At 36.1% G+C, this 11749-nt stretch overlaps 1 protein-coding gene across 2 annotated transcripts; it reads right to left on the bottom strand.

The window, feature by feature from the left end:
* Positions 1 to 752: 752 nt before the first annotated feature.
* On the bottom strand, positions 753 to 11679 carry LOC147569344 (histone-lysine N-methyltransferase ATX4-like). 2 transcript variants are annotated; one of them, XM_086655831.1, is made up of 24 exons: positions 11528 to 11586; positions 9974 to 11196; positions 9812 to 9867; positions 9506 to 9719; positions 8460 to 8579; positions 8283 to 8351; positions 8112 to 8180; positions 7903 to 7994; positions 7663 to 7755; positions 7006 to 7141; positions 5865 to 5970; positions 5634 to 5733; positions 5372 to 5496; positions 4839 to 4984; positions 4459 to 4563; positions 4023 to 4087; positions 3342 to 3549; positions 2925 to 3014; positions 2756 to 2812; positions 2576 to 2662; positions 2209 to 2295; positions 1883 to 1957; positions 1644 to 1744; positions 753 to 1087 (listed from the first exon to the last, which is right to left on the bottom strand). In XM_086655831.1, the coding sequence occupies exons 2-24, from the start codon at positions 11018 to 11020 to the stop codon at positions 997 to 999; spliced, it is 3339 nt and encodes a 1112-aa protein (XP_086511957.1). In that variant the 5' UTR covers positions 11021 to 11196; positions 11528 to 11586; the 3' UTR covers positions 753 to 996. The 2 variants fall into 2 exon arrangements, with proteins under 2 accessions (XP_086511957.1, XP_086511956.1); XM_086655830.1 differs by having other exon boundaries at positions 9974 to 11679.
* Between the last annotated feature and the right edge of the window lie 70 nt (positions 11680 to 11749).

The raw sequence follows: 11749 nt of genomic DNA, 5'->3' as shown, positions 1-11749 counted from the left end.
TTGTTTCTAAAATTTAGTAATTGGATGTTAATCTTATGGAGTTCAATTTCTATTCATCTCTCTCTCTCTCTCTCTCATAGATATCATGTAATTTCTAATATTATGGACTTCAACTTCTAACGGTCACTTCTATTTTCTTGATCCCGTGGGTTTGAAACACCCACTACCAGCTTGCTTCTCTTCATATCAGCCGTTTATTTCTTTTGCAATTTAACTCTAATTTTCTTCTACCCTTGGATTAGAATTTAAAGGAGTATTTCATTCACTCTCTCTAAAAGAAACAGGACTGAACTTGTAAAAGGGTTAATTTTATAGGGCCCCTCACTTTTGTTAGAAGGGCCCCCCTCAAAGATAATTTACCAAGTAAAATGGTTCTACTCGGAATAAGAACTTCAGTTATAACCCTTAATTTTATCTATTTGGCAAAAACACGGGGATTTTTAAATTTGTCTAAATTATGATATTTTTAATTTCAGAAATTATGTTACTTAAAGTTGAAAATAGAGTTAGTACACACAAGTTGTTAAAAACATCAAATTTCAAACCCTAGTCTCGTATCGAAAAAATAAATAAAAAACAAACTAGAATAAGCAAGATAATTCAATTATATTACGTTGGGTAAGTTCAAATTACTATGAACTAGCTTGTTGTGTTTTGATAGTATTCTATCTATGTAGACGGCGTCTCAGAGAAATAAAAACTTGGTAGAAAATTACAAAATCATATTTCATAAATTGGAAGCTACAATTTGCTTTGTTAGTTGAAGTGATATTTCTGATTAAGACTAATCCAAAAGAATTATTATAATAAAGAAGGCACGTTTGTGATTTACATTAATATGATATGATTAGCAACTTGAAGTCCAAGCTTCTTCTTATCAAAAGAAATGTGATAATATTACAGAATACAAAGGGGGAGAATTAATATGAAAAACTTGGGAGATTGACGAGAACGATCAGTCTCCTTCGGGAGAAAGAATGGTATACTTTTTCTAACCTAATTCATGAACTTCCGGCAGTTTGTTGATTTACAGAGGCAAGGAACTTTACACTCATCCGACTCATCAGGATCGAACAAGTAGTCGTACCTGTCAAACAAGCAAAACACGTTAAAATTTCAATTACAAAAAGATGATTTTCTCCAACAAAGAAAAAGAAAGTTCGTACACGATTATGCTAAATGGTTGGACTTAATTTGAAGTTTTGGGAGTTGAGTCCTTGTTCGACCCTTGAGGATCTTCCAAATATATTCCGAATGAAAATGCTAGACGTCACCCAACTGAAGTCAATGGCATCGGACTTTGGGTGCCTATATGCACTAAACTCCGTGGACACAGCCCGAAGTGATGGATTTCGAGTCCAAAACAACGGTGCCTATAGACATATCGATAGGGCTCACAGAAATTACGTATTCTGGATTATAGTTCTGCCGTATTATGTGATGGTTTTTAGTTTTCTTGGTTTCCAATTCTTTTTCCTGAAACTCTTGGTTTCCAATGCGGTCCCTTAGCCCAAGGCAAAAATAGTGTCTGAATGCTAGGAGGATAGTTCATAGTAATAGAGTTGGCCCTTTGATTATATTCTACTAGATTAGGGCAACAAAAAGGAATCAAAAGAGAGAGTTTAGGGTTAGGAAGTACATACGTCAGCTCGTCACCAGCAGAGACATTCATCTTAGCAATAAGAACAATTCGGCTTTGGTCATCACCTACACTCATGATCCTAGCAAAGCAATTTGGCATACACTACAACAAAAATAACTTTTTAGGTCTATGGTCCAGAAAACTGACATATAATAACCGAAAATCCAAGCAAAGCAATTTGGCATACACTACAACAAACATAGCAATTTGTTTTTTATCTTAATTCGGATCATAACTTACAGAGTGGTTTATTAAGCGAGCAATATTCCCTTTATCAGTGGCATCAACCACTACCTCTTCACTGATCTTAAATAGCTGCACAAATTCAGATATGTTTCAGATAGGTTAGAATATCAAATCACAAGATAATCCCCACCAAACAGTTAGAAAGATTATCAGTCAAATAACGAGTAATTCTCTAGTAACTGAAATGAAAGGCCATAACCCAAACTACTTAAAGATTAGCTTGTGATGTTGGGTTTATAGTTTTCTTCTAAAGCATTCTAACTCTGATCAAATTCAACCAAGCTAATGAAATAGAAAAATTAACCGGGAAAGTGACTCACATAGCAGTCTTTGCCTTCCTTCTTGTAGCGTGCCTCCCTCAAATCTGCAACACTTCTTCTCACCTGTTCCCCTCGATAATCGATAACCTGAAGATAATGAAAGATATGGCTTGTAAAGAATGAAAAAAAAAAATATATTTTACTCGTAAATGTGCAGTCGAATACACAATGCTTTTGTGATACGAGAAAGTCCTATCAAATGACGACATGTCATTATTATAGTTCGAAAACACAATGCTTTTGTGATACGAGAAAGTCCTATTCTCATATCTCAAAATATACTTGCAGAGATTTAAAAATCACAAATTCCGAAAAGGAAAAGAGAGTTTTGGTCCTTCCGGGGGTACAAAATAGTTTGGAAGAGTACCATTTCTCCTTCTTGAATATTCCTGCGTGCAAAGAGGCCCCATCCGTGTATCCCGGATCTACCAAAGCAAGCATCCTTTCCAGTTCTCTGGAGTCAACAGTAAGCATTATAAGAAATAAGAATATTAGAGAATGTCACTAAGCAAGGCAAACTAATTGAAATGAAGGGTTTATAATTTGCCTGTAAGTCGTAAAGACGCTCCTTGAATGTAGAAAAAGTTTTTGCAGCCTTTTCTTCCTATTAAATACATAAATGAAAATAAGCACAGTTGCTTTGCAACTGACAACGAAAATATAACGGGAGTGTGGAATATGGAGCTATCAAATGTAAACTAGTACACATAGATTACCCGAAATGTATTTAAGCTTTCAATCATGTCTATTGAATGATGGCGAGGGCCCATTAATATGTGGGCTATTGCCCCTTCTCCCTTCCTCCTCTGGAAAGTAGAAAACAAAAATGAGAAGATATAAACTGAAATAGTGTCAAAAAGAAAAGAAAAAAGCAGGAGTTGAGGAACTAGTTTTGCTCCTTACTTCAAAACACCTGGAATGATAAAATTACAGTACGAAAAATAGAGCTGTTGAATGCTCATAAATTCGAAAATTAACCTAAACATAAAACAGATTATGACGGTATTGTACTTCGTTCTTCTTTTCTGAGAAAAGAAGTGGACTATAAATTGACACCACTCTCACATATTACATGCAGGTAAAAGAACATATAGTTAATTTTTCTTTAGTAAAGTTTAAGAGAAAAGGAGTACCCTGTTTTGCCGTCCTTTATATGTCCGGCATCTTGCAGATGACATCGGCTCGTGTTGATCAGTTTCTAAGGCTGTATCTTCTAAAAGCACAGCTCTGCTACCTGAAATTAGCCTTGCACCAGTTCGTTTCTTATCTTGGAGCAGGCTTTTGGTTGAGAAAACCCTTGAGGGGGTTTGCACAACTAAAACATTGTTTGGGTTTGGTGTCCTGCATAACGACGATATTAACGCGTATTAGGACAATTCAAGATTGGAAATTACGTTAAATTTTTTTTTTAACAGATTGAGGTCTCTTTGTAAATAATGACCCTTGAGGGGGTTTCCACATGAATGTAATATTTCTTATATGAAAAAAAAACTTGCGGTTCCGTAGTTCATGTATAAGAAAAGGAAAGTTAAAAAGAAAGAAACAAAGAAAAAAAAACGACTAATCGAGCCAAGTCCCAAGTCACTAGTAAATAACTTGGGGAATCCAACTAAACACCACCAGATGCCTCAATAAGACACAATGACTTGATCAGTGGACCAGAAAACTTAGGATTAAACCTTCGGACATTGACACGTTTCACCAAAAGTCTCTGTGGTAACACCAATAAATTCTGCAGGTCCACTCAGCCTGGAAACTTTCTCAATAATACATACAATACAGGAATGCATTATCAGAAAGCAAGCGACTCTTACCTGTGAAAAGCACAATATGAGACCATCCTCGTTATCTGTCTTCCATTTTTCTCCGAACTATGTAACTGCAAGATGCAAGTTTTCGGAAGATAAGAAGAGGATTAAAGAAAAGAGTGATCACTCTTCCAAGAAAAAGAAAAAATAGAGCGCCAAACTTTCTTTGGAACTTTTTTGACAAGGTTAACAAAGTTCCCTCTCTTTCAAATTAAAATTTTTGAACTGACATGCTATGGATGAACATAATTGCCGCTCAAGGATAAGGTATCAGTGGATAAACATGAAACATCATTCATGCAGCTGACTTGGACACAATATCATCCCTTCAAAGAAATGATGCTCAGTAACAAACTACAATTTTTATTGTAGTCACCAAAAACGCACAGACATTCAAACAGGTATACTATTTCAACATCAACTTAATGACTTCACATGTTACCTCCATGCAGTATCCAGCCCTAGACGCACACATTGCATGGTAAGGAGTCGAGCATTTGCAGCATTGTTGACACGAACCATGTGCTTGCTTGCAAATCACACAGACCTGGAGGACAATATCAGCCAGACAACCAAATATTTAACTTGCATTTACTAAAATATACTACTATTTACCATTCGGTTTTCAAAAAAAAAAAATTCTATTCGAGACCTAGAGTGACCACAATTTTTTAGGTTAATTTCATGAAAAGTTAGGAAAATACACATGTATTTCTCAAACAGACCACTATTTCCAATTTATACTATGTAACTTTTGGGAAAAGATATGGGAGCTCAAATGAAGCGACTCTAGTCGTAAATTATCATACAAATAGTGTTTACCTTCGCAAAGGAACTCGATGGAATACTCAAGATCCCAACAGCAGGCTCCATTTTTTCATCACTAGAGAACGATACTTCAGGTTGGAACCAAGCGCATGTAACATGAACCCATAATCCTTCAACATCAGATGGTTTTAGAGCACCACCTAAAAATGAAAATATCAAAATGAAATGAACATAGGTATATATCATCTGTCGAAAGCAACTTAAGCATTCAATCCAATTCCTCATAGTCGGAGTCTGCGGACCATCCTTTTGAATTGGTTTAAAACAATCACTAGAAGAATGGGTTTGTTCTTGAATTTAATCTTGTTTTATTTAGCGTTAGATCTTCTCCTAAAGCAAGTCAACGTGATTCACAATTCCTCATAGTCGGAGTCCTCTGGAACGTATAGTGAATCACGTTGACTTGCTTTAAAAGACATAACAGAATGTTTCTTCCTAAGTGAAGCACTTGCCCCTTTCATCAAAAATCTAAAAGCCATGAAAAACAAATGGAATAGAGAAGACTTCCGTAATTCTAGAAAACCCACCTTTTACAGGACAAAGGCAACACTCTCTCTGGACATCAGGAGTCTCACATGCTCTGCATACCCACGATGTGAAATCCTTAATATTTCTCGCTCCGTAGCATTCTTGGTGGACAGCTATTTGACATCTGAACCATTAAAACTACTAATTATGAGGCTCGCATAATAATTGAACATTTACAATATAGTCCTTAGCAACGTATTGTTGTTGTTTTGTTCTACAAAATTCACAGATAGATGTCAGAATGTCAAATGACCAGATTACCTTATGCAGATAATGATTTTATTGTAGTCCCAATCTTCAACCCATCTACATACAGCACATCTCTCCGTTGTCCACTTAGCATTAACAGGCTCGTAATTTTCTGGCATAATGACAAAAAAGTAGTGTTCAGTGATTAGACTGAGACTCTAGAAGGTCCTCAATTGAGTCAATTCCCCGATAAACAAATTAATGCAATAGATGGTATGTGAAGAACTTAAGACGAAACGTTACCATGCAAGAAATCAAGCAACTGGTCTTTTCTCGACTTCATTGAAGGTCGTATTTGTGTATCTTCAGAAACAAGATCATGTTCATAATATTCCAAAAGCTCCAGCATCTGCACAGTATAGGTTTCACATATAGTAGGCATATTAAAACTTCGACCCTGGCTAATATTGTTTGTTTGCAGCATTCAATAACAGCAAGAAAATGTATAAACGCAACCTTATCTCAAAATCTATAAGCTAGCGCCTATAGCCTATTTGATGCATGGTTACCCTGCCCGGCCACTTGAGCTTATATTTAGTTTTCAAAACGAAACAACTAGACATACCCAGATTGGCAGCACACAAGTAAGCGTCCTCTAAGCAGGTCCACTCTACTTAACTACTAAAGAAAGCTACGCAAGTAGGATAAGTTTTCTAGAAATTTTAGGCGGAACTTACTGTTCTCTCAAGGTGAAACAGACTAAAGACAAGAAGTTTATGTTTTCACGATACCTTGTTTTAGGGCCTAGGCATGAAAATATGTTCTACTATCTTAAGAAAAAATATTTAGTCTATTTTACAAGGACGGAGAAAATCAAAATGGTATTACAAATTGCAAAAGAGAACATATATATAAGGCAAACTTATCATCTTAAGTTACATGTCAGGTACAGATTTGGCAGTTTTCATATCGTGTCTTCAAATAAAACAAAAGCTTTATTGCATGCAATGTTTAGAAAGGCGCATTGACGCATACGTCTCGAGCAAAATATAGGTGTAACGCGTCAGAACTTATGCCTCGGTGCTGTAGTAACTTTCCTTGTTTTCTTTAACTTCTAGAGGTATTCAAAAGGGTAGAAGTGACAGAAAGCATCCATATCCTTTAACATCACTATTAAAAAATAATTCGTACTACAAACAAATTCAATAAAATATACCATTAATAGAATAAAATACTATAACTATATTAAAATATATGAGATTGAAGCTACGCCTCTTTACCGCCTCGCATTGTCATGGAAAACCGCATCAAGGTGTAAAAACGCTTTTTCAAACATTGATTGCATGATATAGCAACTGTTCTTAGATAGAAACTAAACCGCAAAGGTGCATAATTAGGAGAAGATCTAACGCTAAATAAAACAAGATTAAATTCAAGAACAAACCCATTCTTCTAGTGATTGTTTTAAACCTTTCACTTTGACACTAGACTTCCAATTTTTCGTTTTAGAACCTGTATGTCGCTCCCACTCACTAGGTGACATCTTCTCTGCTCCACAAGAACCGCATCTACATACAACTCTGAAACACAGATGAAGCTAAAATCAGTGACAAATAAATTTTGTAATTCCGTGAAGAGCGAATCAACGCATGCGCAAATATTTTCAATAAAACGAGATCAAGTAATCCCAACTCAAATTTGACAACCGAGTTCTAAAAGGCCAATTTGATTCATGTATGTGCATGAACAAATACTTATTTCATTTTCCTTAGGAGTGTTTCTGGGCATTAGATATCTCCAACCTATCTGGACTCTCTGAAGTGAGAGTACATTTCAACACCTAAAGAACTGTGACGAGCTTGGGTGCCACATCTTTTCGTATAATTGACCTAGAAAAAGTTTACTCATTTCCGAGATTGACAATCATTGGTTGCACCATTCATAATGGTAATAAATAGTAACAGCCTGTGATATTCATATATTTGAACAAACTGACAATAGATTATCTTATGTCCCTAGAAGGTATAAAAGAAGTGAAGATGGGGATAACTTCACCAATCCATACAAAACAAAATTATTATTAACCTTAAGTATTCCTTACACGTGAAGACTTGGAAAATATATCCCCTCGACGCCAGTGCAAACAACAACTATCCTGTCGGGCAGAAAGAGCTTCACTTTGCTTTTAATTGATCTGTTACAAGAAAAAAAAATGTCATAATAAATAGAGGATATGCAGGGAACATTTCCACCTTAGACTTACAAGTTAAGTCAAATCCTTAGCAATTATATCAATAATCATAAAAAAAAAACAATAAAGAAACAACATCGGAGTACATACAATAATTTTTGCTCAGCTTTTTCTGAATCTGGTAGCTCAAAATCTAATTCTGGCTTGCACTCTGGGCAGTAGTAATCCATGTCTGCCAGATTCTTCGGCACGTAAGAAAAAAACAACTAGGTGAGACCAAAACCATAAAAGACGAAAGAATGAAGAGCAATCAAGTTACTTGATGGTATCAGTTTTCCTGCAAAATATGACAGACATACCTTGAGATTGTTGCCTGGGATTTTGGCACACTCTGCATGAATCCAAACCTTGCAACCATCACAACATACCTGGCGCAACAAAGAAGTCAAAACAAAATAATAACCAGTCATTTAGTATTTTAGCGAATAAAGAGAGAAACAGAGATGTCGTTCGAATTGTAGATGACTCACCCAACTCCCACCATCCGAGTGATGCCAGATTTTCTTGCATATGCCACAATATTGCTTTGAATTCAATAACTGCAGCAGTAGCAGATATCGCAACCATGGTAAGCAAACAACCCACAGGCTATAATATGATCAAGAACGCCTTAGATGCAATCCAAAATAAGGCAATTAATTACAAACCTTCGTACAATGCTTGCATAAAACCTGGCCTTTAGAAGTCGAGCCTTTCATTTTCTGTGCAGTTTTAAAAGGCAAGCTCAAACCACAGTACTCACAAAATCGTGAATCTTTTGCTACATCCTGTAAAGAGAAACTAAAGTCCATGAACTAGGGAACTTATATAAATATGCATTATCACGTCGTAATTGAATTTGTAATGTTAAAGAGGATTGTTAGTAAGGTCTAGTCAAGTTCTACTCCCTGTAATAACTTATAACCACCGCTTAAAAAAATATCAGAAAGACTACCAATAAAAGGAACTAATCAAGTTATCAGTGATGCAGGGAAGATGAAGTAAGATATAGTTTTTCAAAACTAATCTCACTTTGACACCATAATCATAGTCATTGAGGCAAAATATATAATGTCTGCAAATAAGTTACAGCGAACTAACTCATGTTAGAAGTTGGCGAAAGTGTAACTAAGTTGTAACTTGATTGAAAATTTTAAAGCTAGAAATAGAACATTGAGATATGCTTAAAAGTGAATGATTGGATTGAGTAAACACCCTAGCTGAAAGTAATATCGGCGACATTTTATCAATAACATTGTTCTCAACTTTTTCTTTGCACCAGCAGATGCACAACATGTACACTTTTCAAAAAAAAACAACATGTACACTTCATAGTACAGGTAGACACTATTAGTTGTTTTCCGTAGTATTTTTCTTAAGCCAAAGGGTCCTTACACAACTTAAACCATACAGCGGCATTGGGTCCCACATGAAGGTGATCCAACGGTTGTATTTGTGATGATGTGATCTTCACCGTGTAAAATTGTAAATCTTTCTCAAATATAACCAACTAGCTAAAACTTTCGCCCAAATAAACAGTTGGTTAAATATTTAACAATGAGATGGGATCCATTTTACAATTTTATCAAGAACAAGTTTTTACATAATTAGAATTTTAATGACAAAATGAGCGTCGGTCAACTAGAACAGTATACAGAGTCAGAACAAAAGAGAATTGAACAAAAGTGCTACAGCTTAGAAGAGCACAACTTGCCTTGTTCTGAGATTGGCACTCCTGATCCTGATTCGAGTCAGTTGCTTCTTGAATTCCTTTAGGGAGCAACTGGTTATAAGCAGGCTGACCTACAGTTGTGTTCATGCCCTCTATCAATATCTCTGTGAAACCATGCTCTACTAGAAAGGCTTCCTCTATAGCCATACGGAAGTCACTGGGTTTACTCCTGTGCAGCTGGGTCTCTCCCTGAAATCTGAACATTTTTTTCTTCAGGATTCAGACTCGAAATTTCCAAATATAGCAAAACTCACAATTCAGACCTTACAAAATAAAACCACTTCTCACCTGTCCACATAATCTATGAAGGGAAATATCATTCCATGTTTCACCCACGCATAATCCTGTTCATCAACCATATTCACAAAGCAACGTGTAAACAAACACACACACACACACACACATACATATGAATATTATATTATAGAGAGTGTTTATTGTGATTCTTACTCTTTCTTTCCCATTTCCAGAGTACCCAAAGAACATAACACAAATTGCTCCAGCAACACATGATTTCAGAACACTATCGGGAGCTTGCAACAGTGGATCAATGACAATAGCTGGCCAAGCAGGATACCTCTTCCCACATTTAGCCCAAACTATATCACCGGAAATGAAATCCTCAGGCCTATAAAACCCCTTACGCTTCTCCGTCAAACTCTTCTTCGATGACCCATCTAGAACTGTTGTATACTCTATCCCAAAATTGTCCTCAAATTCTTTAATTTGAGAAGGACTGTCTTCAAAGTTTTTAGTTTGAGAAGGACTGTCCTCGAATTCAACTGGAGACTTCTCAACTTCGATAAGTGGGTCACTAATCAACGTCAATGTACTATGAGAACTAGAATACTTGTCAGACAGTAAGTTCCTTGAATCTAAATCATATACTTCCTCATAGCCTTCTCCAAATAATGAATCAAAATTAGAGCGTGGGTAGTTGAGTTTACCCTCTTTAACTTGATTTTCAAATTTGGGGGTTTTACTATAAACTTTTCCTTTCTTAGTATTAGTAGTAGTTTTAACATCTACAGTTAATGATTCTATCACGTTTGATTTTGCATCTTTTTTCCAAGGATCAAGAATTGAATCATTGAAACGAGAAGGAATTACCCGCACTCGTCCACGAGAAGTTTTCACAAGTGGGGGACGATCAACCTCCTCTTTAGAATCATTGCTCTCTCTGGTGTGACTATTTCTGTTTTCAGATTCAACTTCACCGGGAAAAGATGAAGTTTCAGTACATAACGAAGCTCCTCCGACACTGCTACCAAAATCTCCCCCATTATCGCAAGCCATTTGTTGGTCCCCAATATACCCATTGATCGGAATTGCACCGGAAGCAATATCTCCAAGGAGATGTAACGAATAATCATCACTATCATCCGTCTTCAATTTCTTCAAATTTCCACAACTTTCATCGACTTCAATACCAGATACTTCAGCTTTACACCTCTTCAAGTTTGGCATTTCCGATTTCAAGTTCTTTTTTATAATCATCCTCTATCTCAAAACTCAAAATTCGAAAAATTCAGCCCCTTTCGAACCCCAATTTCCTCCAACAACCCTAATCCTAAGATCGCGAATCAAACCTCACCAAATTGAAAAACTTTTGAATCTCGTTTTCCAATAATCAATGACCATCCTTTCCAATACCAATTCACACAAACCCTATCCTGATCAATGAAAAACCACCAATTTACGCAAGGGAAACCCTAAAATTCAAAAAAAAAAGACGAAATATACAGCAGTATCGCCGAAATTCAGAAACTTTAGAGAGACGGCAGAAATTCTTATTCCAGCGAACGAAGAAGTCAGGTAATGATGATAAAAAAGAGAAATTGAATCACGAAAGGAGGTATTTAATGAGAAATCTAGAGAGAGAAAGTTTTAGAGAGAGAAAGTTTAGAGAGAGAAAGTTTAGAGAGAGAAAAAAAAATAGACGAATCCGAAGAGGAGAGGAGTTCTGATGAGAATTGGATTTGAGCAGAGGAGATAGATAGTTACTTCCACCCTCTGAGGTGAGATTAGATGAGGCTCCTAACTAAAACTAAAAGGGGCTTCTCTTATTAAAGTATTTTACAATATTGTCCTTTTTTTCCGATTTTGTATAAGTTTGGGAGGAGATGGCAGATGGGTACACTTGACCACTTGAGGACGGAGCTACATCCATGAGGAAGTTTGTTCTTTTTGTTGGGAGTGGTATATGAGGTAATTTCTATAAAGGTC

Source organism: Eschscholzia californica, unplaced genomic scaffold (genome assembly GCF_041429995.1).
Source record: "Eschscholzia californica isolate CP2 unplaced genomic scaffold, dmEscCali1.0.p SCAF_1, whole genome shotgun sequence".
Taxonomy (NCBI): Eukaryota; Viridiplantae; Streptophyta; class Magnoliopsida; order Ranunculales; family Papaveraceae; genus Eschscholzia; species Eschscholzia californica.
The sequence above is the reverse complement of the archived record's forward strand: the minus strand, read 5'-3'. Positions and strand labels throughout refer to the sequence as shown.

Bases quoted from the DNA above. Each gene is read 5' to 3' on its own strand.
- LOC147569344 (XM_086655830.1), bottom strand. From the start codon at position 11,020: ATGATTATAAAAAAGAACTTGAAATCGGAAATGCCAAACTTGAAGAGG. The intron at 8,352-8,459 runs GTTTGTAATTAA...CTACTGCTGCAG, and splicing joins TATGCAAGCATTGTACGAAG to TTATTGAATTCAAAGCAATA. The intron at 1,958-2,208 runs GTGAGTCACTTT...GAATTTGTGCAG, and splicing joins AGGAAGGCAAAGACTGCTAT to CTATTTAAGATCAGTGAAGA.